This window comes from Schistocerca americana, chromosome 4 (genome assembly GCF_021461395.2).
Source record: "Schistocerca americana isolate TAMUIC-IGC-003095 chromosome 4, iqSchAmer2.1, whole genome shotgun sequence".
NCBI classification, from domain to species: domain Eukaryota; kingdom Metazoa; phylum Arthropoda; class Insecta; order Orthoptera; family Acrididae; genus Schistocerca; species Schistocerca americana.
In genome coordinates, this window is record NC_060122.1 from 385,972,418 (window position 1) to 385,998,310 (window position 25,893).

The 25,893-nt window shown below is 40.9% G+C and overlaps 1 protein-coding gene across 1 annotated transcript in view; it reads left to right on the forward strand.

Moving 5' to 3' along the window:
• Positions 1-7,526: 7,526 nt before the first annotated feature.
• Positions 7,527-25,893, forward strand: part of LOC124613986 (methyl farnesoate epoxidase-like) — a 326,569-nt gene continuing 308,202 nt past the window's right edge. Inside the window, exon 1 of the mRNA XM_047142773.1 lies at positions 7,527-7,635. Within this exon, the coding sequence (XP_046998729.1) occupies positions 7,527-7,635 (109 nt within the window). The remainder of the gene's footprint in view (positions 7,636-25,893) is intronic.

Sequence of the window (25,893 nt, forward strand, 5' to 3'; positions counted from 1 at the left end):
ACGTGACACTGTAGGCACCGTATATATATATATATATATATATATATATATATATATATATATATATATATATATATATATAATAAAAGTATACATCACACTCGTAAGCAGAGATCCCAGGTTCGAATCCTGGTCCGGTGCATATTTTCACTATTCGCCGCTGATTCTGCGTAATGTCCCGATGCAGCTGACGTCAGTAACCCCTTCCATTTCCTTTCTCCTCCCCTTCAACTTCAATTTACATGTAAGGTACACTTTGTTCATCTAGTTCCAGTGGGCGTACTTACGGATACACGGTGCTCACTTGATATGCATTTCCGACACCTCACTGCTGAAGTAATACACTCACTGATCAGAACTGTGTGGACACCTATTAATGGACATTAATATGGGGTGTGTGCATCTTTTCCCTTTATGATACCATTAACTATGTTGAAGACACTTTCAGTGTCTGAAGTGTCTGAATGTCTGTGGAGGAATGGCAGCCGATTCTTCTTGAAGCAGCCGAAACCAGAGAACTTAGAGATGTTGGAAGCTGAGGTCTGGAGTGAAGTTGACGTTGTAGCTCATTCCAAAGAAATTCTGTTTGGTTCAGGTGGGAACTCTGGGCAGGCCAGTACATCTCAGGAACTCTATTGTCCACAAACGGTTGTTGCTTCACAGATGCTGCTTTATGAGAGAGATGCCGATGCAGTCAGTCGTAGACTCTGAAATGCTCCTCTACTCTACGCAATGAATAATAGTGTAAAATGTGTTCATATCCTTGCGCATTTGTCGTTTTCTTAAGCTCTATAAGAGGACCACAATGTAACCACAAAAAAAAACCTCTCCTACTGCTACACCACCTCCTCCGTACTTCACTGTTGGCACTAGAGATGATGGCAGGTAACGTCCTCCAGTCGTGAGCCAAACCTAAGCTCTTCCGTCGGATTGCCACAGGGCCGAGATTTATCACTGCAAATAACATGTTTCCACTCATCAACTGTCCTGTGACGCCGCTCTTTACACCATCACAAGCATAATTTAACATTGGTTACAGAGATGTGTGGAGTGTGAACAGTGCTCGACGATTCTACCCAATTTCTTTCAACTCCATACGCGCACAGTCATTGTACTAGCTAGACTTCTGGTAGCACTCTGGAACTCACTAGCAGCTGCTCCTGTTGATTTCATGCGATTTTTTCACCATCACCTTCCGCATTTCTCCGTGGATCCTGTCCGTCAGTATATAAGTTCTGCCTGGTCCTCGTCTAGCTAGTGATTGTTCCTTCACGTTTCGACATCACTATCACGTCACTGATAATCGACTTGGGCAGCTGTAGGAGGGTTTAAATGTTTCTAATGGATTTGTTACTCAGTTGACATCCAGTGACTAGTCCACGTTCGAATTTCGGAGCCGCGAATTGAGGAGTCTTATCGACATTGACAAGATAATCCGGTCGTGTTTGAATTAATTCGTAGCTAATTGCAGAGGTGACTGGGAAGTACTCATAAAATGCGAGTTCAACTCGCATAAAGGTCCAGATCGTCCGCTCATATTAACATCTCAAAACTCTGTGATTTCTCTCCCCACATCGATCACTCCTGGCGGCTCACCTACAACTGCCCAACGCTACGGGCTGTTCACATCCAACTGCCCAACACTACACTGGTGAATAACTTCCAACAACGTGTCCTACCAGCCATAGACTGCACACAGCGCAGTCAGCGGTTTTAATACAGAGCGCTACGTGGTGTTGGCAACATAAAAACCTAAACAGCCTACTTACAGTATTGCTTTTCTTGTTAAGCCAGGACATGGGTGAAACTTGAGCCCAATCAGACGGGGACTTAATCGCAAAGTTTACGTTTCAAATACATTTCGACTAAACTAAACTCCACCCGAAGAGACCTCAGAAGACCCAGCGGTATAGACCGACCGTCGCGTCGTAGTGAGCCGACACATGTAGTGGATATGGATATGGAGGGAAATGAGGTCAGCATACCGCTCTCCCGGCCGTTATCAGTTTTCGTGACTGGTCATTTCTACTAACTAGGGCAATATTTCATACCGAAAACGGTGGCGGCTCGTAACACATATTTGCATATACAGGGTGACAATTAATGGACTACATGAATTAAAATCGTCATAACTTCTGAACGGTTTGCGTTAGAACTATCACACTGCACTGTTGGCCGCAGGACAGGATGGGAATTAGTATGCGCATGGTTTAGCAACAAAGCCCACTTTCATTTGGATGGGTTCGTCAGTAAGCAAAATTGGCACATTTGGGGGACTCAGAATCCGTATTTCGCGATCGAGAAGTCTCCTCAACCTCAGAGCATGACTGTGTGGTGAGCAATGTCCAGTCACGGAATAATCGGTGTGATATTCCTTGATGGCACGGTGACTACCGAACGGTTCGTGAAGGTTTTGGAGGATGGTTTCATTCCCATTTTCCAAAGTGACCCTGATTTCGGCAAGATGAGGTTCATGAAAGACGGAGCTCGACCCCATCGAAGCTGGAGAGTGTTTGATGTTCTGGAGGAGCACTTTGGGGACCGCATTCACGCTCTGGGATACCCAGAGGCCACTGGCATGAGCCTCGATTGGCTGCCGTATTTTCCGGATCTCAAAAAATGCGACTCCTTTCTATGGGACTATGTTAAAGACAAGGCATACAGCAATAGCCCCAAAACCATTGCTGAGCTGAAAACAGCCACTCACGAGGTGATCGGCAGCATCGATGGTTCTACAATTCAGCGGGCCACGCAGAAATCCACTTTCCGTCTGCGCCACATCATCGCCAATGATGGTAGGCACATCGAACATGTCATAACCTAAATCCGAGCATGTGTACTGACGTTTACATGTTGAGTAAAGTGTGTGCACGCCGTAGTTTTCAATTAATTTACGTTTTTTCGATACAGTTCAATAATTGTCACCCTGTATCTCGCAGTCGGTTCGTATACAGTCGCATGTTTACTTGTCCTCCTTTTTTGCCTGTATTATCACATACTTTTTTTCTTTAGTTTTCGTTATTAATTGCGATGTTCCGTCTGCTCCGATGTAGAGTGAATTAACGCCTTCTTCTCAAAGGCTGTTAGTACAGGTTTTTTCTAACTGAGACAAAAGCTTTGTTGAACTTAGAGTATTAACTAACATTTATTAATCCGTTACATCCCATATATCTCGTAATTCGCCACGGCAAGAACAGTGTCGCTTCAGCACTGTTACTGGTAGGTGTACCTGGGTCATCCAAGAAGAGCGGCACATTCTGAGTTGCGACACTTTTCATTCATAAGGTAAGATGAACGAAATTTTTAAGGTGAGTGATTATCACAACGTCCGTATTTACACACTGTCTGTACCTTACATTACAATGTCCTTCAGACATGTATGCATGTCCGAAGAAACAGACACTGTTTTGCTGTTTTGACTATTACAGTTGTTGTAAATATTACTAAATTTCGTGCGTTGCAGCTTACAAAAAAAAAAAAAAAAAAAAAAAAAAAAAAAAAAAAAAAAAAAGGCATAGAATTCCTTTTCTCGGCGAAAAGTGTTCTTATAATATATAAGCCCATTTATGATTCTATGTTTTCGTAAATTATGTTCCTTAAATTGTACCTAATCGATGTCCCTTATTAAACCGCATTAATTTTTATATATTATAATTTTATATTTTCCTATCAAAATATTTTAAATTGTTTTCATTTTTTATTCTAACTTAAGTACTAATTAATTTGGCCTGATATAAGTTCGAATATTGTAGTATATTACGTATACTGCCGTAAAAGGGGCAAATGTGTTACGTGGGCGGTCATAACAAAAACAAAAGAGTTTTTAGAAAACAAGAAAAGTGATACAACTTGAAGAAATTAAAAAAAAAAATTTCTTGACATCACCTGACATTCGACGAGAACAGAACTACATGTCCATATTACTGTTGTAACAAATAAAACAATTTACTGGCAAAAATACTTATTTGAAATTTGAAGGAAGCTTATAGTAATTCAACATAAGCCTTATGGAGTTCTTTAAGTCAGTTTTTCTGAAGTATTGCATTTTTTAGTTGTGTCATAGTTATTGCTGGGGTACGGTATGATTTCGTTCATGACTTGCAAGGTGTCCATCTAATATATCTACTCCTAAAGCCGGCTTATTCCTTCACTTGATTAAATGTTTCGAGATTCATCAAAGTTTGTTTAGTATGAAATGAGAGATTATTTAATGTAAACAAAACTAAATTATGCCGTGCACTAACAGAAACTTGTTTTTCGATGCTTATGTTTGAAAAGCAAACATAAGTTCATAGTGTTTGTGGATTGAGGGGTAACTTTTCAAAATGTTCAGTGGTATATACTCTTTGATATCCTGAAGGTAGCTGGTGTAAAATGCAGGAGGCGGAAGGTTATTTACAATCAGTACAAAAAGCAGACGTCAGTTATAAGAGTCACAGAACGTGAGAGATAGGCTGTAATATCGGCAGGGTTGTGACCTGCCTACGACGCTCCACAATCTGTACATTGAGCAAACAGTAAAGGAAACCAGGAAGAAATTTAGAGAGAAATTTAAAGTTCACATTGAAGAAATTAAAGTGACGTTTGCCATTGTCATTGCCATTTTGCCACAGATGACAAAGGCTATGGAAGATCAGTTAGACAAAATTTTGGAAATAGATTATGAGATAAAATCAACAAAAGATAAAAAAAGTGGAATGGCATATGGTCGAATTAAATGAGGCGATGCTGAGTAAATTAGATTAGGAGACTTGATGCTAGAAGCAATAGACGTATGAGTTTTACTAGTTAGATAACAAAATAACTAGTGATGACCGAAATAGAGAGAATGTAAAATACATACTGGCAGTCGGAACATAATTTGATACATCTAATATAAATTGAAGTGTCTGAAAGTCATTTTTGAAGATATTTTTCTAGGCTGTATGGAGATGGAAAATGGAAGATGAACAGTTCAGACTAGAAAGGAATAGAAACTTTTGAAATGTGGTGAAACAGATGAAAGGCGAAGATTAGGTAGGTAGATTATGTTAGTAATGAGGAGCTACCTGAATCGAAATGGGAAAAAAGAGATTTGTGGCACAATATGACTAAGATATCTTCCAAACAGAAACAAAATAAAGCTGATGCTACATTTGAAGTACAACTACTTCAAGAAGAGATTACCCAGTTACTATATTAAAAAGGCTTGAAGAATATGTAAGTTTAAATATAAAGGCCAATAAAATTAACCAGGAATGAAACAATGTAAAGGAAGCAGTAATAAAAGCAGAAAGAGAAGCACTTGGCACAAGAAGGGAAAGTTTTTTCAAAAGGGCCTGCTGTATTGGGATGAGGAAATACATAGTGTAATTGAAAATAGGAAACGTGCCTATTTAAAAGTGTTTAATTCCCTATACGATCAAGATCTGAGTCTAGATTATAAAACTAAATCAGCTGAAGTCAAAAGGAAAGTCACAAAAGTTAAAAACATTAACTGGGAAAAATGAAGTCGGAGGAGAACAAAACAAAGCATACACAATAATGAAACATTTAAACAAAGGGAATAAGGGCAATCTACAAACAAACACAGCATCTGATCCTAATTTGTTACAATATTATAAATCAGTGTGGACAGATGTGCTAGATATACAGGTCATTCTGTCTGATTCTGAACCACATAAGAATGTAGAGTTATTAACTCTGGAGGAGCTACAGGATGCAGTAACGCCTAGCAAGAAGAGGGAGACTCCAGGATGTGAAAAAAATCAACACAGAACTGATAAAATGCGCGCAAAATATTGCAGAAATAAGAACATACGATTTTATGAATATTTTCTGGCGAAGTGGTTATATACCTTTGGGGTGTTATATATAGCCCAGATATGCCCAATTGATAAGAAAGGAAACAGACATGAATGTCAGAAATGCAGAGGTATTAGCCTTCTGAATTTAAGTTATAAATTATATGCTAGAATTTTCCGAAAGCAAAATAGCCAATCGCTGACTGTGCTACATGATGCCCAACGTGGTTTTCGAAAATGCAGAGCATGTTTGGGCTGAATCTTCACCTCGATATAACTAACAGAAGAACATGTGAATTCAATTAACCAACGTTTCTTGCCTTCATTGACTACGAAAAGGCGTTTGATAAAGTAAATTGAAACAAATTGCGGGAAATTTTAAGAAACAGAGAGATTGGATATCATATGAGCTGCATATGAAAAACAAAATACAAATGAAAATGGCAAGCAGCAGACATAATATGACTGAAATAAAACAAGGAGGTAGACAAAAGTGTCCATTCGCACCCACTCAATTAGTACTCTATTTTTTGCTGATGGCCAAGAAAATATTAGGCAAAATGAAAATGACTTACAAGAAGGTGCATTTGATCTAATTAAAATAGCCAGAGAATACAATCTGAAAGTCTCCATCAGAAAGATAAAATCAGTGGCATTTTTAGGACATCTTCCCATCCGAGTTAAGATTGACATTGATAAGTAGCTCATAGAGATAATTAATAAATTTCAACATTTAGGGCGCTGTATTACATACAGTGCGAACAATGAAATACAAAAAAGTTATACCTGTTTAACTATTTGTATGGAATTTTTCGCAGAATATTGGGAAAGAAAGTTCACATAGATACTCTACTGAAGTCCAGTAAGGTTCTGGCTACCAGCACTGCTCAATTGATGCGATAACTGGACTCTTTGAAGAGAGATGAAAAGAGAACAGAAGGATATGAAATGAATTACCTTAGACACGTGGCTGGGTATACCTTGATGAATAAAAAGAGAAATGATGACATCCGAGCTGAATCTGAACATGCAAAACATAAATAACATAATTAAAAAATATCAGTTCAGATGGGAAGAATATATAGACAGTATTCCAGATGGAAGTATCACTAAAACAATAAAACAATACAAAATAAGAAGCAAAAGATCTTTAGGAAGACCAATAAAGAGATGTCACGAACAATTTTGAGGGTGACAGAACAGACCAAAACGTCCAACCCTTAATGTAGATGTACATGTATGACTAAAAGAAGGAATGGTTAATAGGAGACATTCTGAGGCATTAAGGAATCCTCAGTTTGGCAGTAGAAGGAAATGGGAAGGGAGGGGTGGGGGTGGGGGAGGGTTATAGAGGGAGAGTAAGGTTTGATAACAGTAAGCAGATTCGACTGAAACACGCTCGCGTCTTGTACTTGCGGTGTATAAACGTAGATGTAGAAATGGAAGTAGAAACTGTAAGGCAGAAAGTGCGTAAATGGAAGTTTTCCACCTGTATTGGAAGTGGTCAGAGTGACATGCAAACTAGGCGTTGTTTTGGAGCTGACAGATATGGATAACACGAGGGAAAGAGCCATCTGTCCTCGCTAGCGTGGAAGAGTGCGCCCGGAAGTGTCGGCAAGCCGTGCAGCAGCGGGATTGGGTGAGCTGAGCTCCACTCCCCTCCCTGCCGCGCCCGCCACGGCGGCTCTGGGCTTACTGGCTGTCGGTCGCTGGACGCGGCGTCAGTCCAGTGCTCGTCGGGCGATGGGAAGAGACGACATGCTTTCTCTGGTGCTGCCCCTGCTGCTCGCCTCAGTCGCCCTGGTCGTGTGGCTGTGGGGGCAGCTGAGGCGCCCTCCGCGATTCCCGCCAGGTAAGGCGCCACCTGCTGATGTGGAGCGTGATTCTTATTGAAGACCCCTACACACATACGAACCCTTCGTCCGATAGACCTCCCGACCAATTTCATGCCAGCCTACACACGTCCCGACCGCTGCACTCAGCGATTACAGTGCCGCAGCCGCTATTGTTGTGACTTGTTAATCTTAAATTCATTGTTTATATTTTATGAAATCCCGCTTGGTTTTACACAGAAACAAAAACGGGTGGTTTCCCCTGGCTATATTAGAGGTAACAAGGTCAAACAAAAAACAGGCTGAGAGAAAGCTGTGGGCACGTAAGTGGCTAATGCAATGAATGAAATTTATCTATGTTATATTATTAACCCTTTCAGTGCCTCTGGCTACAATTGTGTATCTTAACTTTTACTGTGACATAATTTCAACAGAAGTATTTTTCCCCATAGAAACCTCAGGTATACATTTGTGAATGTTTAACCTTTTCATCATGTGCAAGTGCTGCCAACTGTTGAGCATCACTATGAAAATATCAGCAAGTCAATATAGCAATGCACAGCAACTCATAACCACCAGAGAACATGAAAGCGGTTGGTTCACTATATTCCACTGTATAATTTAATATTGTTATTATTATTTTGCAGGATAACTATTGAATGATCGATTTATTATTTATCACAATAGACAATATTTCGTCATCATTTTCTTGGGCCCTTGTCCCACTTCAACGCGGGGTCGGCCATGTTACTATGTATGTGGCAATGTTCGTGTCAGAGGAGGGTCGGATGTCCTTCCTGTCGCCACCCTGTACCCCCTGGGATGGAGGTAGTGTATCCCCAGCTGTCTGCGTCTAGTGTAAGCCATCAAATAGGGCGAACGTTTTGAAATGTCTGAGAGTCGTGTAACTGAGGGGGGACATGGGGACCAGCTCAGTATTTACCCAGTGGGATGTGGAAAACCTCCTAAAAACTAAACCGAGGCTGGCCGGCACACCGGCCCTCGTCGTTAATGTGCTAAGCGGATTCGATTCGGGGCCGGCGCGCTTACCTGAATCCAGGAAGCAGCGCATTAGCGATCTCGGCTAACCTGGCGGGTCACAATAGAGAATATTTCTTAATTAGTTATTTCACTCCATAAAATTAAGCCAAACACACAAAGTATGTTTTGAAAACGGGTATGTATTTTTGTTTAATCTTGCACAAAAATCATTAAAAAATCACCTAAGAGCATAGCTAAATAAAGAAAAATTTTCCTTCCTCCAGAAAAAATTCAGGTCTTGAAGGGTTAAGGAGCTGGAAGCCAATGATTTTCGTAATTATCTAACAATGGATGAAACATCCATTTCGGCGCTGCTGAGCATCATCAAACCATTCTTAACGATAAACAGTACAGTCGTGAGAGAGGCTGTAAGCTGCAAGGAGAGGTTGCTAGCTACATTACGATTTCTGTTTAATAGCAGAAGATAAGAGGATTCAGTGATGTTGCATTCCCACAATTATCTACTAAAATGATTCCTGAAACCTGCAGTGTGGTTTTTCATTGACTGAAGAAACACATCGTGGTAAAGGAAGATAGATAAAACAAAAGATGTTCACGTAAACGTTATTAATTTATTTATATACGTAGCCTAAAGGATAACCCTTAAGTTAGAGAAATTCATTTCACATTCGAACAAGAAAAAGTAAACATGGTGCCAGCGCACATCGTCTTGTGGCATTTGGCAACAGTTAGAAATGGAAAATTAGCGCATTTTGCTCTTCGTAGCACTGGGATTGGATATAGACTTTGCCTGCTGTAACACACGAATGAAGCAAGGGTGTTTATTGAATTAACGTCCATTAAATGTCGATACGTCGGGTTTTAGATTTTGTTTCCGACAAGCATCGGCAATAAAACCTAAAACAGAAATGCAAAAGGTGGACTGACATTTATTCTCGCTATATGCCACACGAAACCATTATGAATTCATTAAAAGAGAAAAAAATTGCTTCATTTCTTGTATCTATATTGCTACAGTTTTCGCATGACGTTTGCCACAAACGTCTCCAGTCATTAAATTTCTTCAGAAACTCTGTCACAGTTTAGTCTGCTTCGCACTCGGTAGCAGCATTGAACACCGCGCACTGTGACAAAAGATGAAGTTTATTCGGGTGGTTGGCACGACAGCACTACACAAGGCATAATTCGTTAGGTGAAGTGGTGGGAGGCTTCGGCTGTCGTGTGGTCCGACTTGCGTGACATCCCGACAAAGTTAGTTCGTAGGTCGGTCTGTCAAAACACGCACACACGGCTGTTGATGTAGATGACGCTCAGGAAAGAAATTTAATATAAGACATACGGGGCTGCAAATGTCGCGAAATACCCCAAAACTGGATGACAAATCTTGAATATGTGACATCACAACCAAAATACGGAGGGTATTCTCAAGCGCATGTGCGAAGGGGTGATTGAGCTACTCAATAATTCCATTCAAGCAGAAGGTGCAAATTTCGAACATCTGCTGTAAATGTGATCTGTTGTAACGTAGATATTACATAATTTTCCTTGCTGTACCAAGCAAAAGCTGTTCTTATCTTGTGTTCCTTTACTTCCTCCCTTCTTTTCTTGTTCACAGACATTATGTAGTAAAGAAAACGCAGTTCAGTTAGTGGTAATGAAGCAGTCCGGACGCTAATACTCATTTACTTGCGACACAACACGGTAGCTTTTTGTTGTGCTGTATTTTTCGATAAACCAGCGGAGACCGCGAGACCGGTAAATAAATTAATACCTCAATGTAAAAACGCAATTGTCTCAGGCAATGAAAAGAATACTTTCTGCAAGTCTTGGGTTGGGATGACCAGGTGCGGCAGACCGATATGCTCAACCGCTGCAAGTGCGGCGAGTTACGTCATCTTTTGACGTCACATGTTCAACATTTGTCACGCACTTTTGTGATATTTCCTGTCATTTGCGACCCCATGTATCTTATCTTACATTACATGTCTGAGCGTCGACTAAGTCGCTTCGGAGGCTTTTAAACGCTAATTATACTCATGCTCATAAATTAAGGATAATTGCAGAATGTGGTGCCACTCCATTCGCTGATATCTTCTGTTTCAAGGTACTCCTCCACGATGGCAGCTCGGTGGCGCCGTGCGTTATCATCCATCAGGAGGAAGGTGTGACCCAGTGCACCCCTGAAAAGGCGGACATACTGGTGCAAAATGACGTCCCGATATACTTGACCTGTTACAGTTTCTCTGTCAAAGACATGCAGGGGTGCACGTGCACCAATCATAATCCCACCCCACAGCATCAAACCACGACCTCCGTACAGGTCCCTTTCAAGGACATTAAGGGGTTGGTATCTGGTTCCTCGTTCACGCCAAATGAAAACCCGGCGAACATAACCTGGGACCACTGTTCCAATGCCCATGTACTGTGTTCTTGACACCAGGCTTTGCGGGCTCTCCTGTGACGAGGGGTCAGTGGAATGCACCTTGCGGGTCTCCGAGCGAATAAACCATGTCTGTTCAGTCGTCTATAGACTGTGTGTCTGGAGACAACTGCTCCTGGCTGCAGTAAGGTCCCGAGCAAGGCTACCTGCAGTACTCCTTGGCCGTCTGCGGGCATTGATGGTCAGATATCGGTCTTCTTGCGGTGTTGTGCACTGTGGACGTCCCTTACTGTAGCGCCTAAACACGTTTCCTATCTGCTGGAATCGTTGCCATAATCTTGAGATCACACTTTGTGGCACACGAAGGGCCTGTGCTACGACCTGCTGTGTTTGACCAGCCTCTAGCCACCCTGGTATTCTACCCCTCATAACGTCATCAGTGTGTGTTCTTTGGGCCATTTTCAACACAGTCGCCATTAGCACGTCTGAAGAAGTCTGCACACCTACTCGCTGCACCGTACTCTGACATGCACCAACATACCTCTGCCACCGTGCGACGACCGCAGGTCAAATGCACCACATGGTCATACCCCGAGGTGATTTAAATCCGCAGACCGCCCACAAGAGCGTTGTTTCCCCATATATCAGCATTATCCTTAATTTATGAGCATGAGTGTAGAATTACCCTATATAGTGGCGCCGGGAGGTACGCCCTACACATCTTCTGTGTATCAGTTGCTGACGGCGGATAACACTTGTTGCTGCGCTAACTCCTGCTGTATAACGTGTGCAGTTGCAAATCGGGAGCAAGAGTCTAGAAATTGCATATTTCGGTACGACTGATTCGCTGAGTCTGAAGATGTGTCGGGCTGCAGGTTTACAATTAATAGTATCTCAAGAGACTGACAACAAAATACGTCACTGATGTTTGAAAGCAAAATTTTCCGTTTTTATAATCAAATAGAAGATAGGAAATGATTCTATGAACACTTAAAAGTGAAACATAGTACCACCGACGACGAACAAGTGCTCGACACTGGTTTGGTAAATTAAAAGACATATAAAAACCACGCACCATTGTCATTATAAGGGGGTGTTTCACATTAACGTTTAAAAACCCCCGAAACGACGCATATGACGCGGAGAAAAGTAAATTAATATGAGACACATGGAGCCTAGCACGTGTGAGAGGTACGTCATCTGCTGACGTCACATGTTCTACATTTGTCATCCACTTTTGGGGTATTTCCTGACATCTGCGGCCCCATGCGTCTTGTCTCAGCGTTATCTATGTCACTTAAGAGGTTTTTAAACGTTCATAGGAATCACCCTGTATATACAATAAAAAGTTTTTCATCAATGATCGTCATCAATCTGAAGATTGTTTTGGACATCACAGTGTTTTACGAGGCATGGTCCTGTTGGAGGGTGTATGTCGTTGCCTGCCTCCGACCTACAGTTTAAAGTGAATTCCAAACCACGGCATTTTTCACAGCAATAAACACAGCCAAAGATGAAAGAAGCGGTAAGTGGCAGACAAAAATCTTAGGTTTGACCAGGACCGAACCCAAGATTTGTGGACTTGTAATCTGGCATTTTTAACACTCAGACTCTTTCTTTTCCTTTTTTTTCTCCCATATTCCCGTATACCCCCTCGTTTCTCTCTCCAAAAATACCTTCTTCTCACGCTATATTCTGTAAAGTGCTTTTTTGCCGTTTTCTCCTCTCCTTTCTCGTCATTTAATCCTTAAGTCTACCACCAATTCAATTCAAAAAATGGTAATACACCCAATATACTTCTGCAGGTAAATTGCTTTGATATTTAAAAGCTAACAACATCGAATTAGTATACACAAAATGTCCCACCGATGTTGCGTGGCGTATGGTGCTCAGTGAAATGTTGCTGGTAGAGGATGCTTCCTACCAGTGTTAGGTGGGAGGGGGTGCTTCGTATGAATGTCCCGTAGCGGAGAGTGCTTGGTACCAATGTTATCAAGATTATTATGGAGGTCACTTTCTTAGTTAATCTTCTGGAACTCATGTGAGTAAATCTAGTGTTTCCAACAAGTTAAGAAATATTTCTTAAGATTAGAAAATTTTCATTAAAATATTTTTACTTTACGTCAATAACTTTATCTTACGCAAAAATTTAAAACTCTAAAAATAAGTTTCTGAGTAGGAGCGAAAATCATGTTGCATATCAACGATAATAACAAGAATAGAATTTAATTTCTTCAAAGGCGGTGGAGCAGGATATAAACTTAGGAAAAAAAACCACTTTTACACCTTTGATATCTACAAGAAATCGTTTGGTACTTAAACTTCATTTTCTAAGTGCTTTGTATGATTTTCAGATTTTCTTTCTTTGCTATTTTGACTGGATTAATTTAAGCTATATGAATGTGTTTACGAAGATGGATATTATAAGCTTTTCGTGATAAATGTAACCAATGCTCAGCACTAGACTACATGCGCGTGGGCGAAGGCCTAAACTTCACTCAACCTGGCCTGTAGAAGTGACGTAACAGCGTCGGAATGGACCAAGATGTTTCTTGTGTCCCCAGTTTCACATTTTTCTATACAGCCATGTTAACTGAACTGCAGAATTTGTAACTGTACTGCTCGATATTGCGCTGTATAGTCCCGTTGAAACAGAGAGGGTATCAACTTCTGGGAAAAGACCTGTTGTCGATCTTGAAATCTCAGTTTTCTGCCTCACCTGTATCACAGAAAATAATATTTTCTTTACCAAATAGTAGATGGACACATCTGCATAATAACATGTCCATATTCTTCAGAGACTATTTCAGCGGCTCTACCGTCTGAAACTGAATATACCTTCAGAAAGCCGCCTAAGGTTTTGTATGTGCGTGAACAAAATGTAATATCTGCTCTAAGGTATCTTTCTGGGATCGTGGAAGATACTGGACGAGTGTACTATAGTTTTGATTGTACAGGGTGTTTCAAAAAGTACTTTACAACTTTCAAAATTCATATAAATTAATTCATAGTACCTATAGAGGTAATTTTAGTGTCGGTTTGAAGAGAAATACATCAAGTTTTGTTTCGCTTAATTCGATAGAGCCGAATAGCACCCTAAGCAGCGGTAGTGGCAATTGGGTTAAAGATGGCACCCTTCACTGGACCTGAGCGTGCTAGCTGTTTGTTTTGTTTTGAATAATCGAAGTCAACGACAACAGTTCAGCGTAATTTCCGTACCAAGTACGCTAAAGATCCTCCTAGTCGGCCTACATTTTATGAGTGGCATAATTGTTTTGTAGAAACGGGATGCTCCGTGAGAGAATCATCAACTTGATAGTGTACCTGGATATGTTACAACAATTTTTGATACCACAGATTGATGAGGATGACCAAGAACGAAATGTTTACTTCATGCAAGATGGTGCACCACCCCACTACCTGGCTGATGTACGAGATTTTCTCAGTGACCGCTTCCCAGGTCAATGGATAGGCCGTGATGCTCCAATTGAATCGCCGCCCCGTTCGCCAGACCTGTCACCACTCATTTTTTTTTATGGGGTTCATAAAGGATACCGTGTTTGTACCTTCTGTGCCCCGACTTCTCTACCTGAATTTAGAGCAAGGATTTACGCCGCCACTGAGCAAGTTACATCTGCAATGCTACAGCGAGATTGGGAAGAATTGACTTCCGATGGGATGTGTGCAGGGTAACCAACGGAAACCACATACATCTTTAGTCGAAGGTCAAAAAACTTGATAACACTACACCTAGCTATATATCGTCTTCTAACAAAATTATGTGAATTTTTAAAGTTGTTAAGTACTTTTTGAAACACCCCATATAGTGCTGGTGAGGAAGGAAAGTGGTGTCCAGGAACACGGCGTTGACCTTCGCACGACACAGTGTGGGACTGGTCCTATTTCTGCAACGCGGCAAGGGTAGGTACGAGGAAGCGAGGAGAAAATGTTGGGGAATCCAGTTCGATGCTGTACTCTAAAGCTTCGCATCCGTCTTAGCTGCAAAAGGGCGCAGAAACCGCAGCCACGCCAACAAAACGTGGAAAGCGTGGCACTACACAAACGAAAGATGCAATAGTTCCCGTCGCACTCGGCAACGTGTAATATGTTTTTTAGTAGAATCGCAGATCATTGATTTCTAGAAATGGGTGATAATCCTGTACTGAATGAAAACTCTATAGCACAGAAGTCTATAGCCTGATAACGGCAATGAAAGTGTCTTGCACTTTGTATCACATGTCAAAAAAGGAATAGTCCAGAACGGTAACATACAGATACACAACATAACAAACCAATGTTGTTAGAGTATAGCTGTTGAAGAATTCTTGAACATACTCGACGCTCGAACATTGTTACACACGTAGAGGAAACAAAGTTTCTCACAATGAAGCAATATCAGTTCAAGAAATACCAGTCTAGAGAAAAACAACTATTTTTTTTCACACATTATTTTCCGAGTAGAAGACGCAGGTCAAGAGGTTGATTGCCTCTCCCTTAACTCCAAAACCCACGTTCTACACTGTGGCACATTGCCATCGAACGAAATGATGAGGTGTAGACAAAATCGGGGCGGTATTGTCTTGTTTCTGCTCGGTGTCAACATTAATCAGCAACAGTTCTAACTAGCAGTGTTTTATAATTTGTGGGAAGAATATTTCAGTTTCGACTATATAAAGACACTTAGGCAACTGATATCTCTGTGCATTACCTCTGCTTTCGCAGTGTGGTAAGCGCCTGTTTGTTTTGTATGCTGTCTGGCTTCTGCCAATGGCCATTATGCCAAAACGGGGTCTTTTACATCCGCTCCTAGAACGCCTCAGTGGCAATGACAAGTTACATTACACATAAAGTACAGTATTGTACTGGACAAAAGCTATGCATGCCAATCATGTTTTCGAGGAATTTTGGGTTTGATACCATGTACGTGACACAACATCTTAAGAAAATCACGGAAAACTCAGACGATTAGAACCACCGTCCTGCAGAATGCGTGTCTAGTGTGCCAGTCTAAAAAGATCTCCACAGCCCAGTAAAGAGCAATTCTAATCATGAGCGGACGTCGTCCTTGAACTTTTCAATTCATTGTCAAATATTATCAAATATACAAGAAATAATATATCTTTACTATCTAATACCTGCGGCTGTGCACCCTTGTCAATAGTTTTGTTATGGTGAATGACTGTGAGTAAGTAAGGTATTGCTTAGGCAATAACGTCAGCTCTCCTCATGAGACCGCCTGAAGTAGCTGTACGTTATCCAACGTGTGCATTATGCAACAAATTTTAGAATTTCTTAACATGGCTTATCTTTAATGAAGCAAAAAAATATGTTGCATTCCCTACTTCACCCTCTTGGGAGACAATTTTCTTTTATTTTCTAATGTAGCCTATGTTCTTCCTCGGGGATCAAGCTATCTCCATTCCAAACTTCATCGAAATCGATTCAGCGGTTTAGTATTGGAAACTTCTCGTACAGAAGTACTTTCGCATTTTGTCAGCATGGATAAAACTTTAAATTGCAATATCTTTCTTTTCGTTATCAGATTTTGATGAAGTAAAGCTTAAGTCTTACCCCAAGCCACTCTCAAGTTACCTGTGTGAAACCCATAAAAATATGCCTAGTAGTTTTGGAGACTAGCGTGTTCGAAGAGACTGACTGAGAGACGCTACCATTTTACTGTTTTATTATTAGTAATGATTTAAAACTAATGTAAAAAGTATCTGCTTGAACCCTATTTTAAACAATGAAATAATTCTTTTGTAGTAAGAAACAGAAGCTTTTGTTTGAAACTATCATGTAACACATACAATTGCAAATTCCTGTTAACTGTAGGTGACAATATGTATTTTGATGTAAGGTGGCAAAGAAAAAATACTCTGCGCTACGAGACTATTTGTAATGGTCAGTTCTACAAATACGTTGTATGCACTGATATTCATATTCGATAAATTGGTACATTCTACATCCATGCGACTTTCTCGCACATACTGCCCTACGTAACACATATATCAAAAACAGAATTAAAAGATAAAAAGAAAGACACCTCATCATTTCGTTCGATGGCAATGTGCCACAGTGTAGAACGTGGGTTTTGGAGTTAAGGGAGAGGCAATCAACCTCTTGACCTGCGTCTTCTACTCGGAAAATAATGTGTGAAAAAAAATAGTTGTTTTTCTCTAGACTGGTATTTCTTGAACCGATATTGCTTCATTGTGAGAAACTTTGTTTCCTCTACGTGTGTAACAATGTTCGAGCGTCGAGTATGTTCAAGAATTCTTCAACAGCTATACTCTAACAACATTGGTTTGTTATGTTGTGTATCTGTATGTTACCGTTCTGGACTATTCCTTTTTTGACATGTGATACAAAGTGCAAGACACTTTCATTGCCGTTATCAGGCTATAGACTTCTGTGCTATAGAGTTTTCATTCAGTACAGGATTATCACCCATTTCTAGAAATCAATGATCTGCGATTCTACTAAAAAACATATTACACGTTGCCGAGTGCGACGGGAACTATTGCATCTTTCGTTTGTGTAGTGCCACGCTTTCCACGTTTTGTTGGCGTGGCTGCGGTTTCTGCGCCCTTTTGCAGCTAAGACGGATGCGAAGCTTTAGAGTACAGCATCGAACTGGATTCCCCAACATTTTCTCCTCGCTTCCTCGTACCTACCCTTGCCGCGTTGCAGAAATAGGACCAGTCCCACACTGTGTCGTGCGAAGGTCAACGCCGTGTTCCTGGACACCACTTTCCTTCCTCACCAGCACTATATGGGGTGTTTCAAAAAGTACTTAACAACTTTAAAAATTCACATAATTTTGTTAGAAGACGATATATAGCTAGGTGTAGTGTTATCAAGTTTTTTGACCTTCGACTAAAGATGTATGTGGTTTCCGTTGGTTACCCTGCACACATCCCATCGGAAGTCAATTCTTCCCAATCTCGCTGTAGCATTGCAGATGTAACTTGCTCAGTGGCGGCGTAAATTCTTGCTCTAAATTCAGGTAGAGAAGTCGGGGCACAGAAGGTACAAACACGGTATCCTTTATGAACCCCATAAAAAAAAAATGAGTGGTGACAGGTCTGGCGAACGGGGCGGCGATTCAATTGGAGCATCACGGCCTATCCATTGACCTGGGAAGCGGTCACTGAGAAAATCTCGTACATCAGCCAGGTAGTGGGGTGGTGCACCATCTTGCATGAAGTAAACATTTCGTTCTTGGTCATCCTCATCAATCTGTGGTATCAAAAATTGTTGTAACATATCCAGGTACACTATCAAGTTGATGATTCTCTCACGGAGCATCCCGTTTCTACAAAACAATTATGCCACTCATAAAATGTAGGCCGACTAGGAGGATTTTTAGCGTACTTGGTACGGAAATTACGCTGAACTATTGTCGTTGACTTCGATTATTCAAAACAAAACAAACAGCTAGCACGCTCAGGTCCAGTGAAGGGTGCCATCTTTAACCCAATTGCCACTACCGCTGCTTAGGGTGCTATTCGGCTCTATCGAATTAAGCGAAACAAAACTTGATGTATTTCTCTTCAAACCGACACTAAAATTACCTCTATAGGTACTATGAATTAATTTATATGAATTTTGAAAGTTGTAAAGTACTTTTTGAAACACCCTGTACAATCAAAACTATAGTACACTCGTCCAGTATCTTCCACGATCCCAGAAAGATACCTTAGAGCAGATATTACATTTTGTTCACGCACATACAAAACCTTAGGCGGCTTTCTGAAGGTATATTCAGTTTCAGACGGTAGAGCCGCTGAAATAGTCTCTGAAGAATATGGACATGTTATTATGCAGATGTGTCCATCTACTATTTGGTAAAGAAAATATTATTTTCTGTGATACAGGTGAGGCAGAAAACTGAGATTTCAAGATCGACAACAGGTCTTTTCCCAGAAGTTGATACCCTCTCTGTTTCAACGGGACTATACAGCGCAATATCGAGCAGTACAGTTACAAATTCTGCAGTTCAGTTAACATGGCTGTATAGAAAAATGTGAAACTGGGGACACAAGAAACATCTTGGTCCATTCCGACGCTGTTACGTCACTTCTACAGGCCAGGTTGAGTGAAGTTTAGGCCTTCGCCCACGCGCATGTAGTCTAGTGCTGAGCATTGGTTACATTTATCACGAAAAGCTTATAATATCCATCTTCGTAAACACATTCATATAGCTTAAATTAATCCAGTCAAAATAGCAAAGAAAGAAAATCTGAAAATCATACAAAGCACTTAGAAAATGAAGTTTAAGTACCAAACGATTTCTTGTAGATATCAAAGGTGTAAAAGTGGTTTTTTTTCCTAAGTTTATATCCTGCTCCACCGCCTTTGAAGAAATTAAATTCTATTCTTGTTATTATCGTTGATATGCAACATGATTTTCGCTCCTACTCAGAAACTTATTTTTAGAGTTTTAAATTTTTGCGTAAGATAAAGTTATTGACGTAAAGTAAAAATATTTTAATGAAAATTTTCTAATCTTAAGAAATATTTCTTAACTTGTTGGAAACACTAGATTTACTCACATGAGTTCCAGAAGATTAACTAAGAAAGTGACCTCCATAATAATCTTGATAACATTGGTACCAAGCACTCTCCGCTACGGGACATTCATACGAAGCACCCCCTCCCACCTAACACTGGTAGGAAGCATCCTCTACCAGCAACATTTCACTGAGCACCATACGCCACGCAACATCGGTGGGACATTTTGTGTATACTAATTCGATGTTGTTAGCTTTTAAATATCAAAGCAATTTACCTGCAGAAGTATATTGGGTGTATTACCATTTTTTGAATTGAATTGGTGGTAGACTTAAGGATTAAATGACGAGAAAGGAGAGGAGAAAACGGCAAAAAAGCACTTTACAGAATATAGCGTGAGAAGAAGGTATTTTTGGAGAGAGAAACGAGGGGGTATACGGGAATATGGGAGAAAAAAAAGGAAAAGAAAGAGTCTGAGTGTTAAAAATGCCAGATTACAAGTCCACAAATCTTGGGTTCGGTCCTGGTCAAACCTAAGATTTTTGTCTGCCACTTACCGCTTCTTTCATCTTTGGCTGTGTTTATTGCTGTGAAAAATGCCGTGGTTTGGAATTCACTTTAAACTGTAGGTCGGAGGCAGGCAACGACATACACCCTCCAACAGGACCATGCCTCGTAAAACACTGTGATGTCCAAAACAATCTTCAGATTGATGACGATCATTGATGAAAAACTTTTTATTGTATATACAGGGTGATTCCTATGAACGTTTAAAAACCTCTTAAGTGACATAGATAACGCTGAGACAAGACGCATGGGGCCGCAGATGTCAGGAAATACCCCAAAAGTGGATGACAAATGTAGAACATGTGACGTCAGCAGATGACGTACCTCTCACACGTGCTAGGCTCCATGTGTCTCATATTAATTTACTTTTCTCCGCGTCATATGCGTCGTTTCGGGGGTTTTTAAACGTTAATGTGAAACACCCCCTTATAATGACAATGGTGCGTGGTTTTTATATGTCTTTTAATTTACCAAACCAGTGTCGAGCACTTGTTCGTCGTCGGTGGTACTATGTTTCACTTTTAAGTGTTCATAGAATCATTTCCTATCTTCTATTTGATTATAAAAACGGAAAATTTTGCTTTCAAACATCAGTGACGTATTTTGTTGTCAGTCTCTTGAGATACTATTAATTGTAAACCTGCAGCCCGACACATCTTCAGACTCAGCGAATCAGTCGTACCGAAATATGCAATTTCTAGACTCTTGCTCCCGATTTGCAACTGCACACGTTATACAGCAGGAGTTAGCGCAGCAACAAGTGTTATCCGCCGTCAGCAACTGATACACAGAAGATGTGTAGGGCGTACCTCCCGGCGCCACTATATAGGGTAATTCTACACTCATGCTCATAAATTAAGGATAATGCTGATATATGGGGAAACAACGCTCTTGTGGGCGGTCTGCGGATTTAAATCACCTCGGGGTATGACCATGTGGTGCATTTGACCTGCGGTCGTCGCACGGTGGCAGAGGTATGTTGGTGCATGTCAGAGTACGGTGCAGCGAGTAGGTGTGCAGACTTCTTCAGACGTGCTAATGGCGACTGTGTTGAAAATGGCCCAAAGAACACACACTGATGACGTTATGAGGGGTAGAATACCAGGGTGGCTAGAGGCTGGTCAAACACAGCAGGTCGTAGCACAGGCCCTTCGTGTGCCACAAAGTGTGATCTCAAGATTATGGCAACGATTCCAGCAGATAGGAAACGTGTTTAGGCGCTACAGTAAGGGACGTCCACAGTGCACAACACCGCAAGAAGACCGATATCTGACCATCAATGCCCGCAGACGGCCAAGGAGTACTGCAGGTAGCCTTGCTCGGGACCTTACTGCAGCCAGGAGCAGTTGTCTCCAGACACACAGTCTATAGACGACTGAACAGACATGGTTTATTCGCTCGGAGACCCGCAAGGTGCATTCCACTGACCCCTCGTCACAGGAGAGCCCGCAAAGCCTGGTGTCAAGAACACAGTACATGGGCATTGGAACAGTGGTCCCAGGTTATGTTCGCCGGGTTTTCATTTGGCGTGAACGAGGAACCAGATACCAACCCCTTAATGTCCTTGAAAGGGACCTGTACGGAGGTCGTGGTTTGATGCTGTGGGGTGGGATTATGATTGGTGCACGTGCACCCCTGCATGTCTTTGACAGAGAAACTGTAACAGGTCAAGTATATCGGGACGTCATTTTGCACCAGTATGTCCGCCTTTTCAGGGGTGCACTGGGTCACACCTTCCTCCTGATGGATGATAACGCACGGCGCCACCGAGCTGCCATCGTGGAGGAGTACCTTGAAACAGAAGATATCAGCGAATGGAGTGGCACCACATTCTGCAATTATCCTTAATTTATGAGCATGAGTATAATTAGCGTTTAAAAGCCTCCGAAGCGACTTAGTCGACGCTCAGACATGTAATGTAAGATAAGATACATGGGGTCGCAAATGACAGGAAATATCACAAAAGTGCGTGACAAATGTTGAACATGTGACGTCAAAAGATGACGTAACTCGCCGCACTTGCAGCGGTTGAGCATATCGGTCTGCCGCACCTGGTCATCCCAACCCAAGACTTGCAGAAAGTATTCTTTTCATTGCCTGAGACAATTGCGTTTTTACATTGAGGTATTAATTTATTTACCGGTCTCGCGGTCTCCGCTGGTTTATCGAAAAATACAGCACAACAAAAAGCTACCGTGTTGTGTCGCAAGTAAATGAGTATTAGCGTCCGGACTGCTTCATTACCACTAACTGAACTGCGTTTTCTTTACTACATAATGTCTGTGAACAAGAAAAGAAGGGAGGAAGTAAAGGAACACAAGATAAGAACAGCTTTTGCTTGGTACAGCAAGGAAAATTATGTAATATCTACGTTACAACAGATCACATTTACAGCAGATGTTCGAAATTTGCACCTTCTGCTTGAATGGAATTATTGAGTAGCTCAATCACCCCTTCGCACATGCGCTTGAGAATACCCTCCGTATTTTGGTTGTGATGTCACATATTCAAGATTTGTCATCCAGTTTTGGGGTATTTCGCGACATTTGCAGCCCCGTATGTCTTATATTAAATTTCTTTCCTGAGCGTCATCTACATCAACAGCCGTGTGTGCGTGTTTTGACAGACCGACCTACGAACTAACTTTGTCGGGATGTCACGCAAGTCGGACCACACGACAGCCGAAGCCTCCCACCACTTCACCTAACGAATTATGCCTTGTGTAGTGCTGTCGTGCCAACCACCCGAATAAACTTCATCTTTTGTCACAGTGCGCGGTGTTCAATGCTGCTACCGAGTGCGAAGCAGACTAAACTGTGACAGAGTTTCTGAAGAAATTTAATGACTGGAGACGTTTGTGGCAAACGTCATGCGAAAACTGTAGCAATATAGATACAAGAAATGAAGCAATTTTTTTCTCTTTTAATGAATTCATAATGGTTTCGTGTGGCATATAGCGAGAATAAATGTCAGTCCACCTTTTGCATTTCTGTTTTAGGTTTTATTGCCGATGCTTGTCGGAAACAAAATCTAAAACCCGACGTATCGACATTTAATGGACGTTAATTCAATAAACACCCTTGCTTCATTCGTGTGTTACAGCAGGCAAAGTCTATATCCAATCCCAGTGCTACGAAGAGCAAAATGCGCTAATTTTCCATTTCTAACTGTTGCCAAATGCCACAAGACGATGTGCGCTGGCACCATGTTTACTTTTTCTTGTTCGAATGTGAAATGAATTTCTCTAACTTAAGGGTTATCCTTTAGGCTACGTATATAAATAAATTAATAACGTTTACGTGAACATCTTTTGTTTTATCTATCTTCCTTTACCACGATGTGTTTCTTCAGTCAATGAAAAACCACACTGCAGGTTTCAGGAATCATTTTAGTAGATAATTGTGGGAATGCAACATCACTGAATCCTCTTATCTTCTGCTATTAAACAGAAATCGTAATGTAGCTAGCAACCTCTCCTTGCAGCTTACAGCCTCTCTCACGACTGTACTGTTTATCGTTAAGAATGGTTTGATGATGCTCAGCAGCGCCGAAATGGATGTTTCATCCATTGTTAGATAATTACGAAAATCATTGGCTTCCAGCTCCTTAACCCTTCAAGACCTGAATTTTTTCTGGAGGAAGGAAAATTTTTCTTTATTTAGCTATGCTCTTAGGTGATTTTTTAATGATTTTTGTGCAAGATTAAACAAAAATACATACCCGTTTTCAAAACATACTTTGTGTGTTTGGCTTAATTTTATGGAGTGAAATAACTAATTAAGAAATATTCTCTATTGTGACCCGCCAGGTTAGCCGAGATCGCTAATGCGCTGCTTCCTGGATTCAGGTAAGCGCGCCGGCCCCGAATCGAATCCGCTTAGCACATTAACGACGAGGGCCGGTGTGCCGGCCAGCCTCGGTTTAGTTTTTAGGAGGTTTTCCACATCCCACTGGGTAAATACTGAGCTGGTCCCCATGTCCCCCCTCAGTTACACGACTCTCAGACATTTCAAAACGTTCGCCCTATTTGATGGCTTACACTAGACGCAGACAGCTGGGGATACACTACCACCATCCCAGGGGGTACAGGGTGGCGACAGGAAGGACATCCGACCCTCCTCTGACACGAACATTGCCACATACATAGTAACATGGCCGACCCCGCGTTGAAGTGGGACAAGGGCCCAAGAAAATGATGACGAAATATTGTCTATTGTGATAAATAATAAATCGATCATTCAATAGTTATCCTGCAAAATAATAATAACAATATTAAATTATACAGTGGAATATAGTGAACCAACCGCTTTCATGTTCTCTGGTGGTTATGAGTTGCTGTGCATTGCTATATTGACTTGCTGATATTTTCATAGTGATGCTCAACAGTTGGCAGCACTTGCACATGATGAAAAGGTTAAACATTCACAAATGTATACCTGAGGTTTCTATGGGGAAAAATACTTCTGTTGAAATTATGTCACAGTAAAAGTTAAGATACACAATTGTAGCCAGAGGCACTGAAAGGGTTAATAATATAACATAGATAAATTTCATTCATTGCATTAGCCACTTACGTGCCCACAGCTTTCTCTCAGCCTGTTTTTTGTTTGACCTTGTTACCTCTAATATAGCCAGGGGAAACCACCCGTTTTTGTTTCTGTGTAAAACCAAGCGGGATTTCATAAAATATAAACAATGAATTTGAGATTAACAAGTCACAACAATAGCGGCTGCGGCACTGTAATCGCTGAGTGCAGCGGTCGGGACGTGTGTAGGCTGGCCCATTGTATTAACGGCCAAGTTACATAGTGGTTATAGCACATTTTACTGAACTAAACGAATAGAGTGTACCCCAAGGACGGGTAGATTAGATTAGATTAGTACTTGTTCCATAGATCATGAATACGACACTTCGTAATGATGCTGAACGTGTCAGGTTAATAAAAGGTGTCTATACATGATATTGCACTATACAAAATACTACATGACACTTAATATTTTTAATTTTTTGTGGGGGGTTGGGGAAATTACCCATTTACTATATCCAAAAATTCATCTAATGAGTAGGAGGAGTTGCCATTAAGAAATTCTATTAATATCCTTTTAAGTGCTATATGGCTATCTGTCAGACTTTTGATGCTATTAGATAAGTGACCAAAGACTTTTGTGGCAGCATAATTTACCCCATTCTGAGCCAAAGTTAGATTTAACCTTGAGTAGTGAAGATCATCCTTTCTCCTATAGTTGTAGCCATGTACACTGCTATTACTTTTGAATTCGTTCGGATTGTTAATAACAAATTTCATAAATCAATATATATATTGTGAGGTACAGTGAAGATCCCTAGCTCTTTAAATAAGTGTCTGCAGGATGATCTTGGATGAGCTCCAGCAATTATTCTGATTACACGCTTTTGTGCAATGAACACTCTTTTACTCAATGATGAGTTACCCCAGAATATGATGCCATACGAAAGCAGAGAATGAAAATAGGCGTGGTAAGCTAATTTACTGAGATGTATATCACCAAAATTTTCAATGACCCTGATAGCATAAGTAGCTGAACTCTAACGTTTCAGCAGATCCTCAGTGTGTTTTTTTCCTGTTCAACCCCTCATCAATGCATACACCTAGAAATTTTTGAATATTCTACCTTATCTACCGATTTCTGATCGAAGTCTATATTTCTTAGTGGTGTCATTCCATTTACTGGTGGAACTGTATATACTGTGTTTTGTCAAAGTTTAATGAGAGCCCATTTGCAGAGATCCACTTAATGATTTTCTGAAAAACATCGTTTACAATTTCACCAGTTA